Source organism: Gossypium hirsutum, chromosome A13 (genome assembly GCF_007990345.1).
Source record: "Gossypium hirsutum isolate 1008001.06 chromosome A13, Gossypium_hirsutum_v2.1, whole genome shotgun sequence".
NCBI lineage: Eukaryota > Viridiplantae > Streptophyta > Magnoliopsida > Malvales > Malvaceae > Gossypium > Gossypium hirsutum.
The window spans coordinates 21,865,638-21,890,694 of NC_053436.1; the positions used below are offsets into that span (position 1 = coordinate 21,865,638).

At 33.6% G+C, this 25,057-nt stretch overlaps 1 protein-coding gene across 4 annotated transcripts; it reads left to right on the top strand.

The window, feature by feature from the left end:
• Positions 1 to 14,795: 14,795 nt before the first annotated feature.
• On the top strand, positions 14,796 to 19,334 carry LOC107893946 (agamous-like MADS-box protein AGL30). Of its 4 annotated transcripts, none has more exons than XM_016819107.2 (12): positions 14,796 to 14,964; positions 15,575 to 15,760; positions 16,660 to 16,719; positions 16,842 to 16,860; positions 16,994 to 17,058; positions 17,184 to 17,199; positions 17,314 to 17,375; positions 17,473 to 17,569; positions 17,789 to 17,836; positions 17,930 to 18,057; positions 18,309 to 18,648; positions 18,887 to 19,334. In XM_016819107.2, the coding sequence occupies exons 2-12, from the start codon at positions 15,576 to 15,578 to the stop codon at positions 18,896 to 18,898; spliced, it is 1,032 nt and encodes a 343-aa protein (XP_016674596.1). In that variant the 5' UTR covers positions 14,796 to 14,964; position 15,575; the 3' UTR covers positions 18,899 to 19,334. The 4 variants fall into 4 exon arrangements, with proteins under 4 accessions (XP_016674596.1, XP_016674597.1, XP_040941117.1 ...); XM_016819108.2 differs by having other exon boundaries at positions 14,809 to 15,351; positions 16,663 to 16,719; XM_041085183.1 differs by having other exon boundaries at positions 14,817 to 14,964; positions 16,663 to 16,719.
• Positions 19,335 to 25,057: the final 5,723 nt, after the last annotated feature.

Consider the following 25,057-nt stretch of genomic DNA (forward strand, 5'->3'; position numbering starts at 1 on the left):
AAAGTGTCACCTTGGAAGAAGGTACTCAGATTTGGCCGTAAAGGCAAGTTGAGCCCGAGATTCATTGGGCCGTACGAAATTTCCGAACGAGTGGGGCCGATTGCATATAGATTGATTTTGCCCCCTGAACTTGAAAGGATGCACGATGTCTTCCATGTTTCAATGCTTCGACGTTATAGATCCGATCCGTCACATGTGATTAATCCCTCAGAAGTTGAAATTCAATCTGACTTGAGCTATGAAGAAGAACCGATTCGTATCCTAGCTCGTGAAGTGAAAGAGTTGCGAAATAAAAGGGTTCCGTTGGTTAAGGTGTTGTGGCTCAAACACGGGATCGAGGAAGCAACCTGGGAACCCGAGAGCTCGATGAAAGAGCGATATCCAAACCTATTTACCGGTAAGATTTTCGAAGACGAAAATTTCTTAAGTGAGGGAGAGTTGTGACAGCCCAAAATTGACCCTAGTCGGGAAGTGGTTTCGGGACCGCTAAACCGAGTCACCGAAAGGTTTGAATGTGATGTTTATTGTCTAGAATATGTAATCATGAATGTGTGAAAATTTCAAGCTTCGATTTAGTTGATTGCATGTGAATTTAGTCAATAGGACTTATATGAGAAAATTTTAAAATGTGATAGGTCAATGCATGAGGACCTATTAGTGCATGTGGAAGAAAAAGGGGACTTGCATGTCAAATTCCCCCTCCCTAATATGTAGTGGCCGGCCATGCTATGGGTGGAAACATGTCACCAACATGTTGTGTTAGTGATGTATGGTAAGGAAAATAAAATAATAAGCATGATAATTAAATAATGAAAGGAAGGGTGATGAAAAAAAAAAAGAAAAAAAAATAATAATGGTCTCATGCATACACCCCATTGCCGTGAGCTAAAGGAAGGAAAAGAAAGGTTTTGTTCATCCTTTTTCAACCTCTTTTGACCAAAAATCCTAAGGAAGAGGATTAGGAGGAAGTTTGGCCATGCATGTAACTAGATTGAGGTATGTTTAATGTTATTCTTTGAGATTCATGTATATTTTAAGTTGTAAGTTCAAAATCTACCTAGCCATGGTTCAAACTTTGTTAAATGTTGGAGATGACATTCGGCCATGAATGTTACGTTCTTGGTTGGTATTTTGATGTCTTTGGTGATGAGGTAAGGAGATGGTTGACTTTGGGTGTTTAATAAAAGGGTTTGGATGTGAGAGTGTGTGAGAAGTAGAAATGAGGAGTCTTAGCAACTCCATGAAGGTTCGGCCATGGTAGTTTGAGGATTAGAGATTTTATTTCTTGTTAAAAATTTGATGAATCCTAGTGTGTGAAGTGTTTGAACCAACTAAGGATTAATAGATGCATGGGTACAAAGTAGGAAGAATCGGCTACTATGGTTGACACCAATGCCGAATGTAAAGATGTTATAGTAAATAATGTATGTGATTTGAGTTGATAATGTGAAAAAGGATAATTAGATGTATTATAAATGATATAAAGATTTTAGAAATTATTTTGGTTAGGTGTGTGTATGATTAAGTATATTCGGCAATATACTTAAAGTGAGTACTTGATATTATATGGGAGTATGTATATTCGGCCACATGAGTAAATATATATATGATGTTAAATTTGATTATGTATAATGGGCATTAAGATGTGGAACTTAAGAAATGTAGTCATATGTGGAATTACATGATGTTATAGTTGACATTGTACACACATACATCCATTCGGCCATCAACATGAGTAATTAGTGAGGATGGTTGCCGAATATACAAACATACATAAGCATGTGTAATTGAATTATGAATGTTTAACAAGATGGTTAAACTAGTGAATTATTGATTAAGCTCAAGGAGCTAAAGGAGGAGAATCAAGCAAAGGCAAAGAAAAGATCACTGAGTAGCCGAGTTGGAACCGTCTTACCCAACACAAGGTAAGTCATTAAGCATGTAGTTGGTATTATTTCAAATGGTCATAATGTTTATGTATTGATGCTAAATGGAATGAATAAATATACATATATATATGCATGTACGTATGTGATGATGAAATTGTTGAATGAAAAGAAAAGAGGTAAGATGTACTGAGTTGTTGATCTCGGCACTAAACGTGCGGGTATAACCATTTATGACCATGAGATTGGCGCTAAGTGCGCAGGATTAAATTGTACAGCACTAAGTGTGCGATTTGACTATGTTGCACTAAGTGTGCGAAATGAATATGATGCACTAAGTGTGCGAATTGACCATGCGGCACTAAGTGTGCGAGTTTGACTATGTAGCACTAAGTGTGCGATTTGATTACGTAGCACTAAGTGTGCGAGTTGATTATATAGCACTGAGTGTGCGGACTCAATATACATTCGTGAATCATTATGGACACTATGTGTGCGACACTATTGAGTCGATCGCGGACAGCGGATCGGGTAAGTGTCTTGAGTACATGGCTAATAGGTGCTATGCTTATACTTGGTGTTGAGCTCGGTAAGTTTGAACCTATGTGACAAATATACTTGAAGTCACGTACATAAAATTTATCGTAGGATGGGTGAAAGGCCGTTTAGTCGTTTGATTGTAACGAAAATAAATTGATTTATGAAAATGCCTCAATGTCCTGTTGATGAGTATATGGAATGTGAATGCATGAATTGATATGAAACTGAATCGATAGGTTGGAGGAACTATGGTATGGTTCGGTATGGATGGAGTAAATTGTCTCGTTCCATTTTGTTTCCTCTTGTGATAATGTTGTTGATGGATGGTAGTGCATTGCTTATGACTTACTGAGTTATAAACTCACTCGGTGTTTCCTTGTCACCCATTATAGGTTGCTTGGACTCATCTATTTTTGCGGGGTCAGGCCGTCATCGAAGTCATCACACCGGATAGCAAGTTTTGGTACTTTCTTCTTAGTTGGCTTAGAAGAACATTTTGGCATGTATAAGCTATTACGTTGTGTTTGAACTTTGGCATGTAAACTTTAAGCCATGCGAAAATGGCACGAATGTTCGATTGAGTTGGATCAAGGGTAGGCATGAAATGGACCTAGTTACTTTCGTAACAGATGCTGGCAGCAGCAGTGTCATGAGATTGAAAAATCACTAAAAATAGTAGGAGTAGAATTAATTGATGAATAAATTATGTAATCTAAGCTCGATGAGTCTGTTTTCATGAGGAAGTAACGAAAAGATCATATGGGCAGTATATTAAGAGATAATCAGATTTTTGTGGGACAGGGCCAGAACGGTTTCTGGATTCCCTGCTCCGACTTTGGAAATTCATATAAATTAACCAGAGATAATTAGGGGTCGTACCATATATGTACAGATTCCTCTCTGAGTCTAGTTTTCATAGAAACAAACGGCATCAGTATTGAAGCCCCGTGCAGGGAGATATCCAAGTCGTAATGGGCAAAGGTCAGTGTAGTCGACCCCTGCAACATGGGAGACTTTGACTAATAAACTGTACTAATTGGCCCGACAAAAAATTCTAGAAAAAAATACATAGATGGGCACATGAGTCTAGTTTCTGGGAAAAATCACGAAACTAATTTTCGAGTTACGAAACTTAAGATATGATTTTTAAAACGACTAGTACACAGATTGGGCAGTGTCTGGAAAATAAATTTTATAAGGGGTTAAAGTCAGTTAACACCTCGTGTTCGACTCCGGTGTCGGTTTCGGGTTCGGGGTGTTACAAAACCCTATCTCTCTATCAGGAGGTAGTCTAGGTAATTCTTCCGGGAACACCTCTGGATATTCACATACGGACTCAATATTCAACTCTGTTTCCTTAGTGTTCAATACAAAAGTAAGGTAGGCTTCGTATCCTTTTCTCATATATCTCTGAGCAACCATTGTTGTGATTACAACAAGCGATGTATCCAATTCTCTTGAATCAACTCGTAGAGTCTTACCATCTAGGCACTTCAATTTAATATACTTGTTACCACAATTTACAATTACATCATGCAGGGCTAACCAATCCATGCCAAGTAGTACATCAAACTCATCAAATGGCAATAAAATAAGGTTAGTCGGAAAACAGTGACCCTGAATCATCAAAGGACAATTCTTACAGACTTTATTGACCAAGACTGACTTGCCTAATGGGTTTGACACTCTGATAATAAATTCCGTAGGTTCAATGGATATATTCATACTAGACACCAATCTCATGCAATGTATGAATGTGTCGATCCCAGATCAATTAAGGCAACAACACAAGTATTAAAAAGAGAAAAGGTACCCGTGATGACGTCAGGAGCAGAGGTTTCCTCTCAAGCGCGTATTGTATAAGTTCTTGCCAGGGCTCGAGTTTCTGATTTTGCAGTGTCTTTGGCTGTAACCCGACTACCACTAGCACTTCCAGGATATCTCAGAGGTCTACCTCGTGGAGTAGGGGTACTTGACTTCGGGACTACTTCCACCTCTTTATCAGTTCGCTCTGGGCAGTCTCTGAGGAAGTGGTCAAGAGAACCACACCTATAGCACGCACCGCTCTTCATTCGGCACTCTTCGAAGTGAAATTTATTGCAACTTTTACACTTCGGCTTTTGGTCATCTACACTCCCCACACTAGTCACCATCGGGGAGGAAGACTTCTGGTTACGCTGTTTGGAGCTTCTCGCTCTACCCGAATATCCTACCGATGAAGTGGAGCATTCATGTTGGCTCATTGATTTCTTTGTGGAAAATGAGAGTGCCCTACCACAGGATCTCTTGCTCGAAACTCAAGCTTCTCTCTTAGCTTACTTTCTTTCATTATTAAGTTCCTCGGCCTTCTTGGCCCTATCAGTTAATGCAACAAACTCTCGTATCTCAAGAATCCCAATCAACAGTTTGATTTCTTCATTTAAACCTTCCTCGAAGCTTTTACACATTTCTGACTCTGTTTGAACCCATTCAGTCGCATACTGACTTAGCCTTACAAACTCCCTTTCATATTCTGATACCGTCTTATTTCCTTGTTTGAGTTCCAAGAACTCCTTTCGTTTCGAGTCTAAGAATCTTTAACTGATGTATTTCTTCTTAAACTCCACTTGAAAAAATTCCCAAGTGATATTTTCCTTTGGTACCACTGAAGATACGGTCTTCCACCAATGGTATGGAGTATCCTTTAGGAGAGATACAACACACTTTAAACACTCCTCAGGTTAAAAGATAACTTGTCCAATACTCGTGTAGTATTCTCGAGCCAGAACTCGGCTCGTTTAGCATCATCATCAATCCCAGCTCTAAATTCCTCAGCCCCGTACTTTCTAAGCTTGTCTACAGGGGCTTTACCAATTCTCACAGGCATCTTACCTTGTAGCACTTCCTCATCAGGTCGGTTAGGGGGTGGGGGAAGTCGTGGTATGTAGGGGCAATTTCTCAAATAATCCCCAAACCACTTATCCATCATGTCAAAGAAGGCGGCTCTGGCCTCTTCTCGGCTATCAAATATAGGCTTTCTACTACTACTAGAAACAGCTTGTTGTACAGAAGCTGGAGCATGGCTCTCAGCTCCCTCAGACTCATCTTGTGTATGATTGGAAGACATTTACTATATTCAAAGATAATTAAATAGTTAGGAGATGTCACACTATCAACGTTCGTATAATGGCATGTATAGCGAAACTCAATACTCTTTACGGTAGTCCTAGAACTAACTAAACCGTAACTCTGATACCACTAAATGTAACAACCCTTATCCGTACCCAAGACCGGGACCAAGTACGAGGTGTTACCAGACATGTACTAGAACATTTTCAGGAAATACGGGTTATAAAATTTCATTCCAATTTGAACACAATCAAACAACATCTTACCATCCCTCTTATAGGTCTACGGGGCCCAAAACATACATTGAGAAAGGTCCGAGACTAAACCGAGGACTTGAAAAAGTTCTTGAAGATTTTTCTAAGTTAAGCCTCACACACTCGTGTAGAGGCAATGCACACGTTCATGTGCTTTAGGACACGCCCGTGTCCCCTACCCATGTGGAATTAATTGAATTTATTTTCTATTTTGACCCTTCAGGGATTTTCACACAGCCAAGCACATGCCCATATCCTTCACACGGCCTAGACACGCATGTGAGGTAACCCGTGTCCAAAAACTCGAGCATTCTGTTTATGATGTCAGCATGCATTTAGGGGCACACGGCCAAGACACACGTCCGTGTTCTAGGTCGTGCCCTCCACACGGTTGAGACACACGGCCGTGTCTCTACTCGTGTGTTTACTACCATGCATTCTGACTTAATATTTTTAGGTGCAGGGGACACACGGCCATTTCACACCTCCATGGGTGGTCCGTGTGTCACATACGGCCTAGACACATGCCCGTGCGTCTACTCATGTGGACCTTGTTAGGCTATTTTTTAAGCCATTGGTCAACCTCTAATATGCATATCCACTTATAGTTTTAAATAACACTTGACATGGTCTAATTATACTTTTAAATGACCTTAATATGCTTCAATGCATGTAAACCTCATCTTTTCGGTTTTTATACATGCTAGGTTGTCCCCTTTATATTAAGGATTTTCATGACTTGTAACTAAATTAAGCTTGGCTCATTATCTTAACTCATTGCCAAATTGTTGCCTAACCACTCCATATGATTTGGTCATATTATATATGACTAATTGTATCACACCATATTTAATCATCACAAGAACATTGGAACATAACATGCACAATTTGGTAGGTCATAACCTACACCAAAATGAGCCAATTTCCATGGCCATATACAAGTGAATATGTATACTTTTATAAGCCTTCATATTGGCTAATAAAATGACACATATAACAAAATAACAAAAGCCCTATACATGCCATTGAACAAAATAAGAGTATCTATATACCAATGCTAGACAAGATGATAGTGTGTTGACTCTCCAAACGTCTCCCAATCTTCGCGAGTCCACGAGCTCTGTAAGATAGGAAAAAGAGAGGGGTAAGTATTTACATGCTTAGTAAGCCCGAATAACTGGAAGGTAAACTTACCAATTAATTAGCATGCATCCATATTAGACAATAAAACCAACAAGCATGAAATAGTTTCCCTAACACATGCACTCAAACCGACAAGTTAGTTCTATAGCGATACACCATGTAATTTGTCTTAGATGAGCTCATTATCCAACATTTTCATTTTCATATCTCAGGTTAATCCCGTTGAGTTTCTCGAAAGTCTCAATGGATTATCCATTTACCATCAAGTCATAAGAGCGATTATCTCAAGTACGCACTCCCGCAAACCTCACATCTTTTGGCAGGATTACCAGTCCAAGCTAAATCCCCCGCAATGTAAACTCATAAGGTGATGTCGGGATTACCAGTATAGGCTAAACCTCTTGTAGCAACAAACATCCACAATGAGCTCTGATCTAAATTACTAGTCTAGGCTAAATTCAGACCCTAGTCAGATTACCCATCCGGGTTAAATTCCCAATGCACACATATTCTTCGGGAGGCTCGATCACTCAAGGAGCACCCGTCCGGGCAAGATCCTTCCTATATTTGAGATCAACGGATTACACGTCCAGGCTAAATCTTTTCCTGCAACACATGTAGGATCTCAAGTCATGTAAGCCATGGTTTATCCATCAAATTTCCCTTTTGACTTCAACCGGGACATTTATTATCATTTCATTATTATTAACACATTTCATGGATTTTCATGTCATCATTATAACAAATTACCATACATTCATAACAAATGTAATTAGGCATATTAGTAGTTTACTTAAAGTTATTCGAACTTACCTAGTATCCGTTTCGGTTTTGTATCTCAGTTATTCCGAAACCTTTTGTTTTCCTCGATCAACCTCCGAAATTTGTTCCTCAGGGTCTATAACAATAAAAATGAATCATTAATCCTCACATTATTCTTTTCGAGTCTAAATTTCACCCCCAGACAAAATGACCATTTTGCCCCTAACCTTTCACATTATTTACGATTTAGTCCCTAGGCTCGTATGTTGAAATGCATGAATTTTCTATATTACCCAAGCCTAGCAAAATGTTCTTTCCTCTTATGGCAGCCGACATTTTTCCATTATTTCACATTTGTATTACATATTTTACACCTTTTGCAAAAAGGTCCTTTTAGAGGTTTTTCATGAAAATCACCTAGAAAAAGATGTTTAACACACATCCAACTTTCATATTCCTCCATAAATCATCAAAGAATAAACATGTCACACATGGGTCACTTTACATACATGAACCCTAACTAAAAAATATGGGTAGAAATGAAGAGAGTAAGTTACTGGGATTTAAAAAATACGAAGAACATTAAAAACGGGGCTTGGGAGCACTTACTATTGAGCTTGAAAAGTGAAGAAATCCTAGCTATGGTGGCTCTCAAATTTCAGCCACAAGGTGGATAAGATGAGCTGATTTTTGGCTTATTTTCCCATTTTATTTCATTAATTAGCCAAATGACCAAAATGCCCTTAAGCCCTTTTTTTCAAATTTTATCTATACATGCCCATTTTTGTCCAAAAACTTAGAAATTGGGAAAATTGCTCTTTAAGGACTTATAATTAATAATCTAAAGCTATTTCATACAAATTGCTTCTAGAATCCAAGTTTTGCACTTTATTCAATTTGGTCCTTATTTCCCAATTGGACACCTTACTCATAGAATTTCTTCATGAAACTTTAACACATGAATATTATTATATTCTAGTCCTCATAATAATCATAAAAAAAATATTTTAATGTCGAATTTATGGTCCTGAAACCACTATTCTGACTAGGCTCTATTTCGGGATGTTACAGTATTGATGAATAAAATTTTATGATATTGTGACATTAAGCTCAAGTATTGTGTTCCTAAAGTAAAATGAATGTATTTCCCGTTTATTATGATTGTATGCACATACATTTTGAAATTATTTGGAACATGAAAATCTTTATAAGATATTATTGCGATCATTATGTGATGCTTAAGATCGTATTATATTGAGTTGTAATGTTATAGTATATGAAAGGAAGTATGTGACTAAAATTATGAGTGTTATTTTTTTGCGTGCTCAACAGTTGTTACATTAAAGTTTATGTTTTGTCACATTAGGTCAAGTGGTGGAATATAACACCATGTTTGGTTGTGTTGGGGATCAACCCAATTAAGCAACAGACAAGTAAAAATAGTAGAAGAAATTGAGAAATTGAACACACAAATTTAATGTGGAAAAACCCCTTCAAAGAGAATAAAAAACCACGAGCAAAGATAATTTTACTATAATGGCTAATGAATGAAGAGTACAAAAGATGGAGATAAAAACTAAATCCCAAAACCTGAAAACAAAGAACTCTCAAAACGTAAACACAAAATTCTCCAAAAGTGTTATGAGTTCTAATGTTTTAATGGGTGTATTTTCTAAGGTTGTAAAAGAGCCTATTTATAGTCTAAATTTGTAGGTTAAATAATAATAAAATAATCTAAACTAATCAGAGTTTGACTAAAATAAATAAACAGAGTTTAACTGTGAGATTATTTCTCAAATTTGACTAAAATATGAGGCATACTCAATAAATCTCCACCTTGACTCATATTTTCACAACGCCATCTTTGCTAAAGCCCGCCATGAGCCTATCTTAAACTGTGCAGGGAATTAACTGAGTTGAATTTGTGCTTAGAAGTTGGAAGATTTCTAGCCTTCGAATTGTGCACTGCCAAATCAAAACTAACTTGGGTCTGATTTTCACAAACACAGTGCCTTAACTTTTCAAAACTACATCCAAAAGAAAACCTCTCTTCAACGAAACAGTCATACCTTTCAAACACAGTGCATTAATGTCGCTTGACTCGATGTTGATTCTACAACCTTTCGAGTTTAAAATACTCAAGGTGATGAGATTCTTTCTTAAATCAAGTACATACCTGACATTTGAGAGTGTCTTAATTGTCCAATCGTTCATCCTAATTTTAACAGTACCAATACTGATTACGTTATTGAATGAATCATTTCTCATGCGCACAACTCCACCTTCAACCGAACTGTATGTGGAGAACCATTCTCTATTGGGACTCATATGGAAAGAACATCTCGAATCTAGGATCCACTTGGACGTAAGCTCAGAGCTATCGCTCATTGACACTAACAAGAAATATCACCACTTTCGTCAGCCAAATTAGCACCAACTACATCTTCCTCGTTACTCTCAGCGGCCATTTTATTTCGTAGTTTATACCAATCTGTTTGGATGTGACCTAACTTCTTACACTAGCGACACCTTTTGTCTCGCTTATTTGATGATACTAAAAAAGAAGTTTGGCTATCTAACTTGCTATCCGAACCAAACTCATTGTCAAGTTTGTCTTTACTCAACAAATAATCCTTCACATCCTCGAATGAGAGGTTATTTCTACCATAAATTAGGGTCTCCTTGAAAGACTTGTATGAATCAGGTAAAGAGCACAATAATAGCATAGTCTGATTTTCATCGTTAATTTGAACCTCAACATTTTTTAAATCATTCAAAAGAGTAATAAATTGACTGATGTGGCCTCTAAGGTGCTCACTTTCGTCCAAGTGAAACTTGCATAGACGCTATTTCAACACTAAATGGTTAGCTAGAGACTTAGTCGCATAAAGAGTTTCTAACCTTTTCCATAAGGCGGATGAGATTTTCTCTATCAATACCTTTTGCAATACCCAATTCGTGAGGAACAACTGGAATACAGATAGGGCCTTTTCATCAAGCTCTTCCCATTCTGTCTAATCTAGATTCTCATGCTTTTTCCCGATAATGACCTTTTTCAGGCCAGTTTGAGCTAGAATTGCCATCATCCAAACTTGCTATAGATTGAAATTTGTGATACCATCTAACTTTTCAATGTCAAACCTTGTTGCTATATTTGAACGGGCTGATCTATGAAAATTGAACTAGCTCTTAATACCACTTGTTGGGGATTGACCTAATTAAGCAATGATCAATTAAAAATAGCAAAAGAAATTGAGAAATTGAACACACAAATTTAACGTGGAAAATCTCCTCCAAAGAGGATAAAAAACCACGGGTAAAGATAATTTTACTATAATGGCAAAAGAACAAAGAGTACAAAAGATGAAGATAAAAATTAAACCCCGAAACCCAGAAACAAAGAACCCTCAAAACGTAAACACAAAATTCTTTGAAAGTGTTATGAGTTCAAATCTTTTAATAGGTGTATTTTCTAAGGTTGTAAAAGAGTCTATTTATAGGGTAACTTTGTAGGTCAAATAATAATAAAATAATCTAGACTAATTAGAGTTCAACTGAAACAAATAGAAAGAGTTTAACTGGGAGATTATCTCTCAAAATTGATTGAAATATGAGACATAAGCAACAACTTGGGGGGAATGGAATAACAGTCCCCCTTATTCATTGAATGATAAACCATTCCTTTATTTAGTTAAACGTAATACTCATTCAATGGAATAACCATTACTTTCTTATTACTTGTTTTCCTGTAATAGCTATTCTTTGGTATCACCAAAGAATGACTATTCTATGTAACATTAAATAACAAAAAAAAATTCCAGATTAGTCCTTTAAAACTTGGACTTAGAAAATATAAAAATAAGATATTTGAAATATTTTAATTTAAAATATTTAATTTCAAAATATAATTTAAAATATTTTAATATAATTTAATATAAAAATAATTATATTAAACATTTTATTAAATTATATATTATTTTTATTAAATTATATTTAATAATAATTAAATTAAAATATGATTAAATTATTTATTATTATTAAATTATTTTTAATAATAATCCTATTAAAATTTATTAATAATAACAATAATCATTTATCTAAAAAAATTTCTGCTAAGGGTACTTTGGTCATTTCATTTTTTTTGCTTATGCTATTACAACATCATTCCCATCAACCAAACACAAGAATACTATTACAGTTCTATAACATTCCATTCAACTAAACAGTTGAATTATTGATTACAACTTTATTCCATTACACCTATACTACATTACAACTCTATTCCATTAAAACAAACCAAACGTATTGTAAGGTTTTTACCCAATTACATAAACCCAATTAAGTATAAAATAACGTTGTCCAATTTAAAGAGAATAAGAGTTTTACTTAATGGAAATTAAATCTTATCCGTTCATTAGGATACTTGATTTACGTATTGGGTTAAAAGTTGATCATTATAAATTGATCCTCCTTCTACCTATTATGGTTACACACACAAAAATACACATAAAAATTGTAGCCTCCATCACTAAAGGTTTGTGTAATTAAGGGAAAATGTCAAGTCTAATGATAAACTTCAATTTTGCATCAGGTAATTCTTAAACTTGAGAAAATTATCATTTTATAGATCCTAAAATTATTGTTTTCTGTAATATTAGGGTTTTGGTTTGCATTATATTAAGATCATAAAAATATTACAATATATGTGTTAGCAATACATCTTCATTTAAAATAACATATGAAGAATTACTAAAAAATTATATTTTAGCATTATTTAATATGTTTAGGTTCCATAAAAAAATGATTTTCATTATTATTTGAGATGTTTAATTATTTTTTGGCATTTGATAGTTTTATAATTATTTGTTTTTAATAATATTCACTTAAATGTGAATGTTGTTTATCATTGTATTGTGAAATATTACTTCAAATTTAATGAGCTATTAAAGTAATAGTTTTTTGCCAGTGAAATTTTGATTCATATTTGAATGATAAATTATTTTATCTAATTATTCAATATTTTATTATAGGTTGTTTCTCTCTCTTTTTTTTTTCTTTACTTTCAAAAAGTCATTTAATTCTCTTAAATATTTTTTTAAATTAATAAATTTTTATTATAAATTAGATCAATTCCTAAAAGAGTTTTTTACATTAATAATATAAAATAAATAAATAAATACTAGAATAAGAGGATTAATTTTTACGAGAATAGACAAATGAAATAGTGAAATACTAGTGCCGCCTGACCAATCGGTAGCACCATTTTATTTAAAAAAATCGGGTACAACCTAACCAATCAGCGGCACCAGACTAAAATGTGATGGTCTAAAAACCCTAGGGACCTTATATGCAAAATTTTCATTTTAATTGGCAGCTGAACAACCGCTTAAAAGGTGCTGCTTGATAGTATGTCAACACCAAACTTTAAAAGGGTAAATTGCACCCTGAACCCCCTTGTTTATTATTAATTTTTATTTTCTTTTAACACAAAAAAATAGATTGGTCTCTTATCAATTAGTCTAAAAGTTTTTTCTACCAAAAAGTACTTTTGTAAGTAAACCAATTCCAACTCGAAATTAATTTTATTTATTTTTCAAAAAATATTTATAATTTTATTATTAATTTGATTTACGTACACGATATAAAATTATAATTATAAAAACATTAGAAAAATCTTATTTTGTATAAATTATAATTATTAGTTAAATTTATAGTTTCCAAATATAATAAGAGAAAAAGGAAACTACTATAAATATCATTAACTGTTATGTTTTAAAAAATAAATAAAATTTATTTCCAATTGGAATCGGCTTACTTACAAAATGACTTTTGGAATCGGCCAATATATATATATTTTTTGTTAAAAGAGAATAAAAAATTAATAATAAACAAGGGGGTTCAGGGTGCAATTTACCCTTTTAAAGTTTGGTGCTGCCATACTGTTAGGTGGCACCCTTTAAGCGATTTTTCAGCTGTCAATTAAAATAGAAAATTTGCATATAAGGTCCCTAGAGTTTTTAGACTATCACATTTTAGTTTGGTGCACCGATTGGTCAAGCTGCACCCGAATTTTTTTAAATAAAGTGGTGCCATCGATTGGTTAGATGGCACCGGTATTTCACTATTTCATTTACCTATTCTCATAAATATTAATCATATTATCTTATTTTGGTATTTATTTATTTATTTTATATTATTAATGTAGAAAACTTATTTACTTAGAAAATATATATTTTATAAATTGTAAAGATATATTATTTAATAAATTAAAAAAGAAACATGTAAAAATCATTTGCAACTCATGTGACTTGGGAGCTAATTATATAATATAAAAAAATTCAACCTTATATCATATAATAATTAATTATTAAAATTTCATAAGATTAATTTTATTAGATACATAAAAGGGATAAATATTAAAATTATACATAATTTTGATAAAATTTGTAAGGTTATACATCATCTTTAATTTGGTGCAGTTGTATACATCAAATTTTAATTTTGGTTCAATTTTCACATTTCACTAATTTCGTTATCTACGTGGCTTGTTATCTATATGGCGCAATTCTCTATTAAGTCATGTGTAAATTCTTGATAAAACATTTTATTAGCTTAGAAAACAAAACAAACAAATTTAAATTATTTCCACTTGGATTAAGAAAAAAATACACTTGAAAAAAAGGATTTCTTATTTCCTCAAAAAATCTATTTTTTTAATCTAAGTGAAAATAATTTAAATAATTTATTTATTTGTTAACTTAATAAAATGACACATCAATAATTTACGTATCATTTAACATGAAATTATGTCACACATAATAAAATTAGTAAAATGTGAAATTTGAATCTAAACTAAACAAACAAATTAAATTAAAAGTTAATATATAACATTACAAGTCCTATCAAAATTTGTGTATAAGTTTTATATCAATAAAAAAACTATTAAAAAAAAACAAAAAACAAAGTCAATAACCAACTTATGGTATAATATTTTGATTTTGCTAGTAAGATATTCTTTATCTTGTCTACACTGAAAAATCACTTAAATATCTTAAATAGATATTTTCAGATTTTCATTTATCAAAGTAGAAATATTTGGTGATATTCAATGATTTTAAAGCGGTAATCCTTACCAATGCTTAGTACCAAACGTACTGTTTTTGTTGTTGGCCAAAACTATCAAACCAATGCAAAACGATGCAGGATAACATGGTCAAAAACTGAAAGACAGTAGTTTTGTCCAAACAGATGTGAAGTTGAAACTTGAAAAGGTATGGTTATTTGATTTTTGATAGTTGTTTGTTATGGCGCAATGGATGGGTTTTGGAATTTTTGGGGGGTTGGGGGTGAGGATAGAGAGAGTTGTTGGTTCACGGTTGTCTTGACTAATCCCCTATTCTCAAGCTCGTTTCCCACGACCGCTTTTGCCGCTCACCCGGTCGTGTAAATGCAATCCTATTTCTATGCTCATCATCATATCACACCGCTCTATACCCATTTCTCTCCATCTTTCTTTCCTCTCTATCTTTTCTTTCCTCTCTTATCTCTTCTGTGCCCTTTGGTGTTCTCTTCTTTGGCTGAATAATCAACCTCTCCCCCCTCCATTAAGACGTTTGGATCATGCACTTTCAACTCGTCATTTAATTTTGCTTGTTTGGGTATGTTTCGTTTTTATCTGTTTTATTCATTCTAGCAAAAAGAATCCAGAAAGAAGAATAGGAAAATATTTGATCTTTACATGAATCTTATGCTGGGGTTTTTCTTTTTTTCTTTTCTAAGATAATCACATTCCTAATGTTTATTTTTTATTGTGCTTATTTCACAAATATCATTAATTTAAGGATATTTCTATGGTGAACATATTAGTATTTGAATATGCAGGATGGGAAGGGTTAAGCTAAAGATAAAGAAGTTAGAGAACACAAATGGCCGTCAGGCGACTTATGCCAAAAGGAAGCATGGGATCATGAAGAAGGCTAATGAGCTTTCCATCCTATGTGATGTAGAAATTATCCTCCTTATGTTCTCCCCAACTAACAAACCTTCAGTATGCATTGGGAAGCGTAGGTAGGTCATATTCTTAAATCTTCCTTTTGCTTGTAGTTCCCTTTTTTATCTTTTAAATTTTAGGGGGTTCATACTTTAGCTTTAAAGAGGATTGATTAAGCACCAAAATTGGTTTGTATAGTGCATTTAGAGGAAGTTCCATTAATATCCGAAGATAAATTCTCTGGTTTGCGATTTGTGGCAAGTAAAAATGACGTCATTTCTGGTGAAGTATTGTGCTATAAACTTCTGGGTAATGAATATCAAAGTGAATACATATTACAAGGGTGAAACGTCCAAGAACTTCGCTAATATGTTTTCTACTTGTTCATTTTTGTAACCAGATAAGTCAAGAGTTCATTACATGGTTTATTTCTCTAAACTAGACTTTAGATAGCTTGATGAATATGGTTACCTAGGCATTTTACATGGAAAAAATATATGGAACCACAGGTTGCTTATGGAAACAATGCTCTGATAATTTCTAGAATTTGATCTTAGCCAATGCGATTTTCAAAAGGAACAGACAGGTTTCTATTTTGGCAAAATAGTCGGGTACGGTATAAATACTAAATATGTGTTTCCATTCTTAAGAAGTGTTTATGTACGTAAAATCATCAAATAATGCTCAAATGATGCGAATTAGTGGTGGCTATGAGAGTCTCATGATAGGTGCAAATTATGCTAAGGTATATATGAGCTATTATCAAATGAAGTAAGCAATGTACATCCATACACGGTACTGATGTGACGGAACTTGGATTGCTTAAGATTTCCTTGCACACCACTAATTTGATTCAGTGTTCATATGCAATGTACATTTTTTTTTGTCAAAGCAGTTTTGGTTGGTTTGATTTATGTGGAAGGCTATTACCTACTGTAGCAACATTAATATATTTTATTCTTCCGTGTGGTTTCAGCAGCATTGAGGAGATACTCGAAAAGTTTGCTCAACTAACTCCACAAGAACGGGCCAAAAGGTGCAGTCAAAATTTCCAAGTTCAAAAATGACGTTAATGATCCTCATACTTTTTAAGAGTTTAATTTTAAACTTATTGAAGCGGAATTAACTCACATTTTAATTTCTATTTTCTTGGGACAGGAAGTTGGAAAGCCTTGAAGTAAGTTCTTTCATACAGTTATCTACCTTTTAGCAATGTTACCGTCTTTGTTTTGTTTTCTCTAACTCATTTAATGTATAAAATATCATCACCCTTATGAGTTATATAGTTTGTTTTTTCTTTGAGAGTCTAGGCACTGAAAAAAACGTTCAAGAAGTTGGACCATGATGTAAATATTCATGAATTTCTGGGTTCAAGGTACATGACAATCTTGTTTTTGTTTGCAAAATTACTCCTAGTTAATTTTATTTATTTAATATATTCTACAAAATGTTCTGATAGGGTTATGACTTTCTTTTTCTGCTTTCTTTCTTTTTCTGCAGTACGCAAACAATAGAGGTATGCATGCATGATGACCTGTGACCTTAATCTATTATGATAGTTTGAGATTCTTAGGCCATATTGTTTATCATTCTAACAAGCTTTTTGTATATCTGTAATTGCTATGGGCAGGATCTGACCAACCAAGCCAGATTATTGCAGGCTCGGCTTTCTGAAATACACAGGAGACTGAGGTGAAGGCCTACATATTTTCTAATGTTTTAGTTGTCTGATCCTTAAATGTGCAACCTTTTGTCTTAACTTGAGCTAATATTACTATTGACTACTCAGCTGTTGGACTGACGTGGACAAGATCAATAATGTCGAACATTTGGGGCAAATGGAAGATTCACTGAAGGATTATCTGAATCAAATTCGAGCCCATAAGGTATGCCTATTGTTTCTCTAAGTAGTTAGATCTTTTACAAGAAGATGCGCTTGAGTTTGCTTAGTTAAACCAAGGCAAAAAGAGAAAAGAATAGCTGATGCAAGCAGTGGACCGATGAATGAAATCACATACTATTCATCTTCTCTTTAAAAGCTCAAATGATGAATGCCAAATATGTTTTTTTCACTTAAAACTACCTTATCTACCTTCTTTTGGCAGGAAAATTTAGGAAAGCAGCAGCTTTTACCGATAGAATGCACTAGTCAGGTAAGAATGTCTGATGTGCTTGAAATATTTTCCTGCTCAGCTTGCTCTTTAAAGTAGCGAGAACATAATATCTTAACGATCCTTTTATTGCAGTTCCAAAATGAAATGCATGTACCTTTTAGAATGGGAATTGAGCAACAGCTCCAATCTCTTGCATGGATGCCTAATAATGATAGTAGACACATGGCCTTGACTGAGGACCCAAATCTGATTCCCCCTAGGTGAGTGGAGTTTCTAGAAATATTTTTTTTGCTAGACTTTCACTGATACATATAATCTTGTCTTCTACAAATTGAAACTGAAATAAATGCCTACTTTTGGATGCGAACATTTGTTTAAATAAATCTTTTGTGAAGCATGAAATACATGTACAAGTCTCTAATTAGTAATAGTTATATTTATTTATTTTTGTTACATGTATAAGTTGATGAAAAAGGCCCTGATGCATTATGATGTTGATTTGTAATTTCAGGGATGTGGAGTGTTCTGCAAGTTCCTCATTTGGAAGTTATTCGGGTTACTTCGGCACACCTAAAAGTTCTGAACTATCGAGTTCTGGACAAGAAAATGGCATCCTTAATGATTTGCAACTAGGTGGACAATGCCCCTTCTTCTCGTACGATCTTAGCATACTGAATGATCACAAATTCCAACCAGTGGCAGAGATGAACTTTCCGGAAACTCCTGTAGATTATCATGTTAACGGAGTTCTAGCAGGTCCTAGAGCTGGATATGACCCAAACCAAGGTAGTTGGGCTTCCACTTCTGGCCCTTGTGCTGTTACCATGTTTGATGAGCCATTATATACTGGAGTAAGTCTTTCGCCATTACTCTCATTATGCATTCAATTCTTGAGCAACATGGCATGTTTCACGTACTATTTTACCTGCATGAATGTCTGTACATTCACATATGTGTGGACCATAGGAAGAGGCATGTGCACGTATGCATCTCTCATCTATATAATATATGCATGGTCTCTTAGATCCACAAACTGGAAATTGTATATGTTCTCGACATAATTCAAATTCATGTTATTGTCTGTTGCAGCAACTAAACTGAGATGCAGAAGAGTGATGCTACAATTCATTTCATCCACTAAGCAAACTATGGAGAACTATACTATACAATGCGGAATTAACCGAAAATCCTCAAAAATTGCCTAGACATTTTGTTATCACCAAGTAAAACTCGTACTCGGATGATGTGATGATAGCTCGACTGCACGACATATGGTTACCTTAATAGTGGTAAAATGCAGACCAAATGCTGCTAACTCCAATCAAATGAGGCACCACATTTCTGTATACTAATATATTTAGTAGTAGATTTTCTTTTTAACTTATTTTTGTTTTCACCTTTTGATTACTAGAGTTTACTAATGGCGGTCACTGCCTTTCCTCAATGTCAAGTTTAAGCTGTAAATAAAACAAATAGCAAGACATTGATTGTAAATCATATGATTAACATATAAAAATGCACGACAGCAACTTCTTCACTGACTGGATTTTATACTGACGTAAAAATATGCATGGACTCAACAATGTTGCCCAGATTGGGACATCACAACAGCCCTTTTGTCCCCCACCAAGCCAAGCTGGACCAGACTAAATTAAATCACCTTTAGACTTTTTTCTTGTGAAATCATGTCATTAAAATTAATGTCTCTAAATCTTCTACGATCCTAGGCAGCGATTCATATCACATGCTGGCATGGAAAGGGCTTAATCGGGGAATATTCTCAGGACAAGAAAACCCTTGACGTGCTAACAGCCAGCATGGACAAGATAGCTAGAAATTTGTCCCGAGAAATATGTCCACAGCTCAGCTGGATTTGAGAGAAAAGGGTCTCGCTAAAGCCATGTTCAAGAGCTCAGTTGTGGTGCAATAATTAAGGATTTAAAAGGGGATGCGCCCTGTTTTCTTAACGACATGAATCATGCAAAATTGAAGTTGGTGTTGACTTGTTTCGATTGTGACTTTGAGATACAATGCAGTGCAATGGTCCTAACCCTTAACAACTAACAACAAGATCATAAAAATTGTTTTTTAAATAGAATGAAAAAATAAATAAATTTAGACAACTCAAAGTTTCCTTATGAGATATTTTGGTATTCGATAGTCATATTGAGCACTCATTAAATTTAAAGTTCATCTGAGTTAAACTCCCAAACGAGGAACACAATTCTCCCAAATTTGTTTTCTCTATTCTCAAGACTCCGAAGTTCTTCCACAAAGCTCGAACCCAATATATTATTTAAGGATATTGAGCTCATTACCACTCAATCCAACAAATATTTGGGAAAACTCAAATATTTGTATAATTATTTAAAAAAATATTTAATTGAGTAAATTATGATTTTAATTTTTGAATTGTATATGATTTATAAATTTAACACTTTAATTTGATATAATTTAATTTATTATTATTACTTAATCCAAATCAAATTTAAAAAATTTGTTAGTCTTTAGAAAATAGTTCAAATAATGAACCTAAGTTGATTATTTTTTAATCACGAAGTAGCAAAAGAATTACTATTTTGATAATAAGCATTTCACATTCTAAATGACAGAGAATTTCAAGTTTCAAGTTTATAAAAGGATTTGACATTAATTAAAAAAAATATTTATCAATGTTGGTATCGATCCGATTAAGCAACGAATAAGTAAAAAATAGTAGAAGAAATTAAGAAATTGAATACACAAATTTAACGCAGAAAAATCCCTCCAAAGAGGATAAAAAACCACGGTAAAGATAATTTTACTATAATGACAAAAGAACAAAGAGTACAAAGATGGAGATAAAAACTAAACCCTGAAACCCAAAAAACAAAGAACCCTCAAAACGTAAACACAAAAATTCTCCAAAAGTGTTATGAGTTCTAATCTCTAATGAGTGTATTTTCTAAGGCTGTAAAAGAGCCTATTTATAGGCTAAATTCATAGGTCAAAAAATAATAAAATAATCTAGACTAATTAGAGTTTGATTGAAACAAATAAACAGAGTTTAACTGGAAGATTATTTCTCAAATTTGACTGAAATAGGAGTTATACTCAACAAATCTCCACATTTACTCATATTTCAACAACGTCATCTTTGCCAAAGCCTGCCACGGGCCTATCTTGAACTATCCAGGGAATTAACAAAGTTGAATCTATGTTTAGAAACAGGAAGACTTCTAGCTTTTGACTTTATACACTGCCAAATCAAAACTAACTCGGGTTTGATTTTCACAAACACAGTGCCCTAACTTTTCAAAACCTGCATCCAAAAGAGAACCTCTCTTCAATGAAATAGTCATACATTTTTTCCTCCTATGACCAAGTTGCCTCTGTTCCAAACGATTTAACTTCGACTTCGTAATGGGCGAGGGACGTCTGGTTTCACAGGTCACTGTAGAACCTTCTAGAATATAAAGATTGTCGGTCCTTTTACCTTTTAACAAAACAAGAGCTCCACGAGATACCTTAATGCCGCTTGACTCGATGTTGATTTCGAATCCTTTCGAGTCTAAAATACTCAAGGTGATGAGATTATTTTGTAAATCAGGTACATACCTGACATCTGAGAGTGTCATAATCGTCCCATCTTGCATCCTAATTTTAATAGTACCAATACCAATTACCTTACTCGATAAATAGTTTCTCATGCGTACAACTCCACCTTCAACCGAATTGTATGTGGAGAACCATTATCTATTGGGACACATGTGGAAAGAACATCCTGAATCTAATATCCACTCAGACGTAAGTTTGGAGTTATCACTCGTTCACACTAACAAGAAATTGTCACCGCTTTTATCGGCCAAATTAGCACCAGTTACATCTTCCTCGTTACTCTCAGCAACTCTTTTATTTCGTAGTTTTTAACAATTTGCTTTGGCGTGACCTAACTTTTTACAATAGCAACACCTTTTGTCTCGCTTCTTTGATGCTATCAAAATGGAAGCTTGCCTATCTGCCTTGCTATTCGAGCCAAACTCATTGCCGAGTTTGTTTCTACTCAACAAATGACCCTTCACATCTTCGAACAAGAGTTTGTCTCTTCCATAAATCAGCATCTCCCTGAAAGACTTGTATGAAGGGGTAAAGAGCACAATAATAGCATAGCCTGATCTTCATCGTCAATCTGAACCTCAACGTTCTTTAAATCATTTAAAATAGTAATGAATTAACTGATTTGATCTCCTGATTTGATCTCTAAGAAGCTCGCCTTTGTTCATGTGAAACATAAATATACGTTGTTTCAACACTAAATGGTTAGCTGGAGTCTTAGTCACATAAAGAGTTTCTAACCTTTTCTACAAGGCGAATGATGTCTTCTCTATCGATACCTCTTGCAATACCGTATTTGCGAGGCACAACTAGATTGTAGATAAGGCCTTTTCATCAAACTCTTCCCATTCTATTTGATTTAGATTCTTAGGCTTTTTCTCGGTAACAACCTTTTTCAGGCCGGTTTGAACTAGACTTGCCTTCATTTGAACTTGCCACAGGTTGAAATTTGTGACACCATCGAACTTCTCAATTTCAAACATTGTTGCTACCATCTCTGAACGAGCTGACCTACGAAAATTAAACTAGCTCTAATACCAATTGTTGGAGGATCGACCTGATTAAGTAACAAACAAGTAAAAAATAGCAGAATACATTGAGAAATTGAACACAAATTTAATGTGGGAAAATCTCTCCAAAGAGGAAAAAAAACCATGGCCAAAGATAGTTTTACTATAATGGTAAAAGAATGAAAAGTACAAATATGGAGATAAAAACTAAACCCTAAAACCCAAAAAACAAAGGACCTTCAAAACGTAAAAACAAAAATTCGCCAAAAGTGTTATGAGTTTTAATCTCTAATGAGTGTATTTTCTAAGGTTGTAAAAGAGCCTATTTATTGGATAAATTTATAGGTTAAATAATAATAAATAATCTAGACTAATCAGAGTTTGATTGAAACAAATAAACAGAGTTTAACTGGAAGATTATTTATTAAATTTGACTAAAATAGGTGTCATACTCAACAACCAATGATAGTCTTTCAATTAATATATAGCTAGTGTGATTTTCTATATATGCTTTACCTAAGGTTAATTATTTTTGAACTAAATAGTTAAAATTTAAAAGTTACAATATGATTCAAGTTTTTGTTCTCCCTATATATTTGGAATTTAATCTCCAATTTTTTATTTTCAAGAATTTAGTCCCTCTATTTTTCGAATTTAAAAATTCAAGTCCAATTATTAACACCATTAAAATTTTTCTGTTGAATTTGTTGGTATGACATTCTAAAATTTAAAAAAAGTATTCAATTAGTAATCATGTCACAAAAATGACATTATAATGTATTTGAATTTAACAAAAAAAATCATGATGTTAATAGTTCTTTAAATTTACGTTAATATTTTAATTAGAATAAATATTTAAACTAAATAATGACATTATAAACATTGAGGTAACAAATTATATAAAATATTCAAGTATAAATATCAAATCTCAAATTTTAACATAGTATAGAGATTGGAATTGAATTTTAATCCTTTTATATAACTAGGTAAACGAACCAAACCATTATTGTTGAGAATGTAAAAAAAAAAAAATACAAAGCAAGCTAGGTGTCCCCACTTAGGGCCATCCTTTTATATATAGTAGCATAGATAATAAAAGAAATTTGTTCAAACTCCTTTTGGTTTGATAAAAAAAAATTTACTTGCCTTCCTATAGTTAATAAAAATACTTAATTTTAGAGGTTTGATGAAAAATACATTAACCTTTTAAGTTTTATTTATTAAATGAATTTCAAATAAAAACTTTATCTTATATTAATTAACTATTTTTCTACCAAAATTTGTTTAAAATAATGGTTAAAACTTGTATTTGACATCTAGATGATACAAATTAAAACCCTAACATGCCTCTTACCCTTCCGGTAAGTCTTAAAAAGAGTTATGTTAATCTTGGGTTGTTGGTTTTATCTTAGGAGATAAATCTTAGACTAATAAATCTACCTATAGATCTAGCTAATTGCACTTAAACAATTGAATGAACAACAAGATAATCAGATTTATACCATTATTTCCATTGTGTTCTCTTGTGAATTGATTTGGTTGTAAACGATGGTGATGGTTTGGAATTTTATTTCCCAACCGATGAGTTAAATCTCATTGGGTTAGGATTATTTTGATGACACTTAACTGTTTTTAATTTTCATGGTATAAATTTGATTATCTTGCTACTCATTTAATTGTTTAAGTGCAATCCATAGGAATAGTCGATGGGATATTACTCTTGTTAAGTTAATTTAATACAGAAAAGGTTAGATTAATCTAACTAATATTGGCTGGCATGAGCAAGCATTTGAATGATCTTGCATCATACATAAAGAATTACACAAGCTACTGCAGTAAGACCCTGTATAAGTAGGGACAGTAACTTGAGGTTTTGCCCCTGAAAGAGACAAACCACTTTAGGACTCTTCTGCACAGTAAGTTAATAAAGATTTTGCCATGGCATTATCAACAGTAAAGGTTGATTTTGAATAATCCCAACCTATCGCACAAATATCGTAGACACTATATTTTTATTCTTTGCAGAAGTATCTTTGCCACAACATATTTAGTAGTTATTTATTTATAAAATATTTGCATATAACTCTCATATTTGCCATTACATTCCTACTATCACTTTTTCCATAGCATCTCCAGTTATTTACTAATTCCATATATTACTCATCATTGTATGTTTACCTTAGTTTTTCCATAACATTTCATTCGATCGTTTTGCCATAACATTAACCCAACTTTATTAAAATAACTTGACCAACTTTGTACCTTAATTTGATCCTCGTGAGAACTATACTCACTAATCACTTTATTACTTGAACCGACTTGTATGCTTGCACAAATCATATATCATTTCACATGCGACAAGTTTTTGGCGCCGTTGCTAGGGATCAGCAATTTGGTGAAATCTTGTTTGGTTATTTTACTTAGTAGTTTTATTTAATTTAGTTTAATGTAATTTGTACAGGTTTTCCATCACTGCATGAGAAGTGGCATTCCTGCTAACATAAAATACCTTTTTGATCTGGAGATTGACAGAACTTTGCGAAGAAATAGAAAGGAATTGAGAAAAATAGCTGGAAACAGGAATGATCTCAATGGCAATCCAAATGATCACAATGAGAATCCTAACATGGGGCGTGTGGTGGATGATCGAGACAGG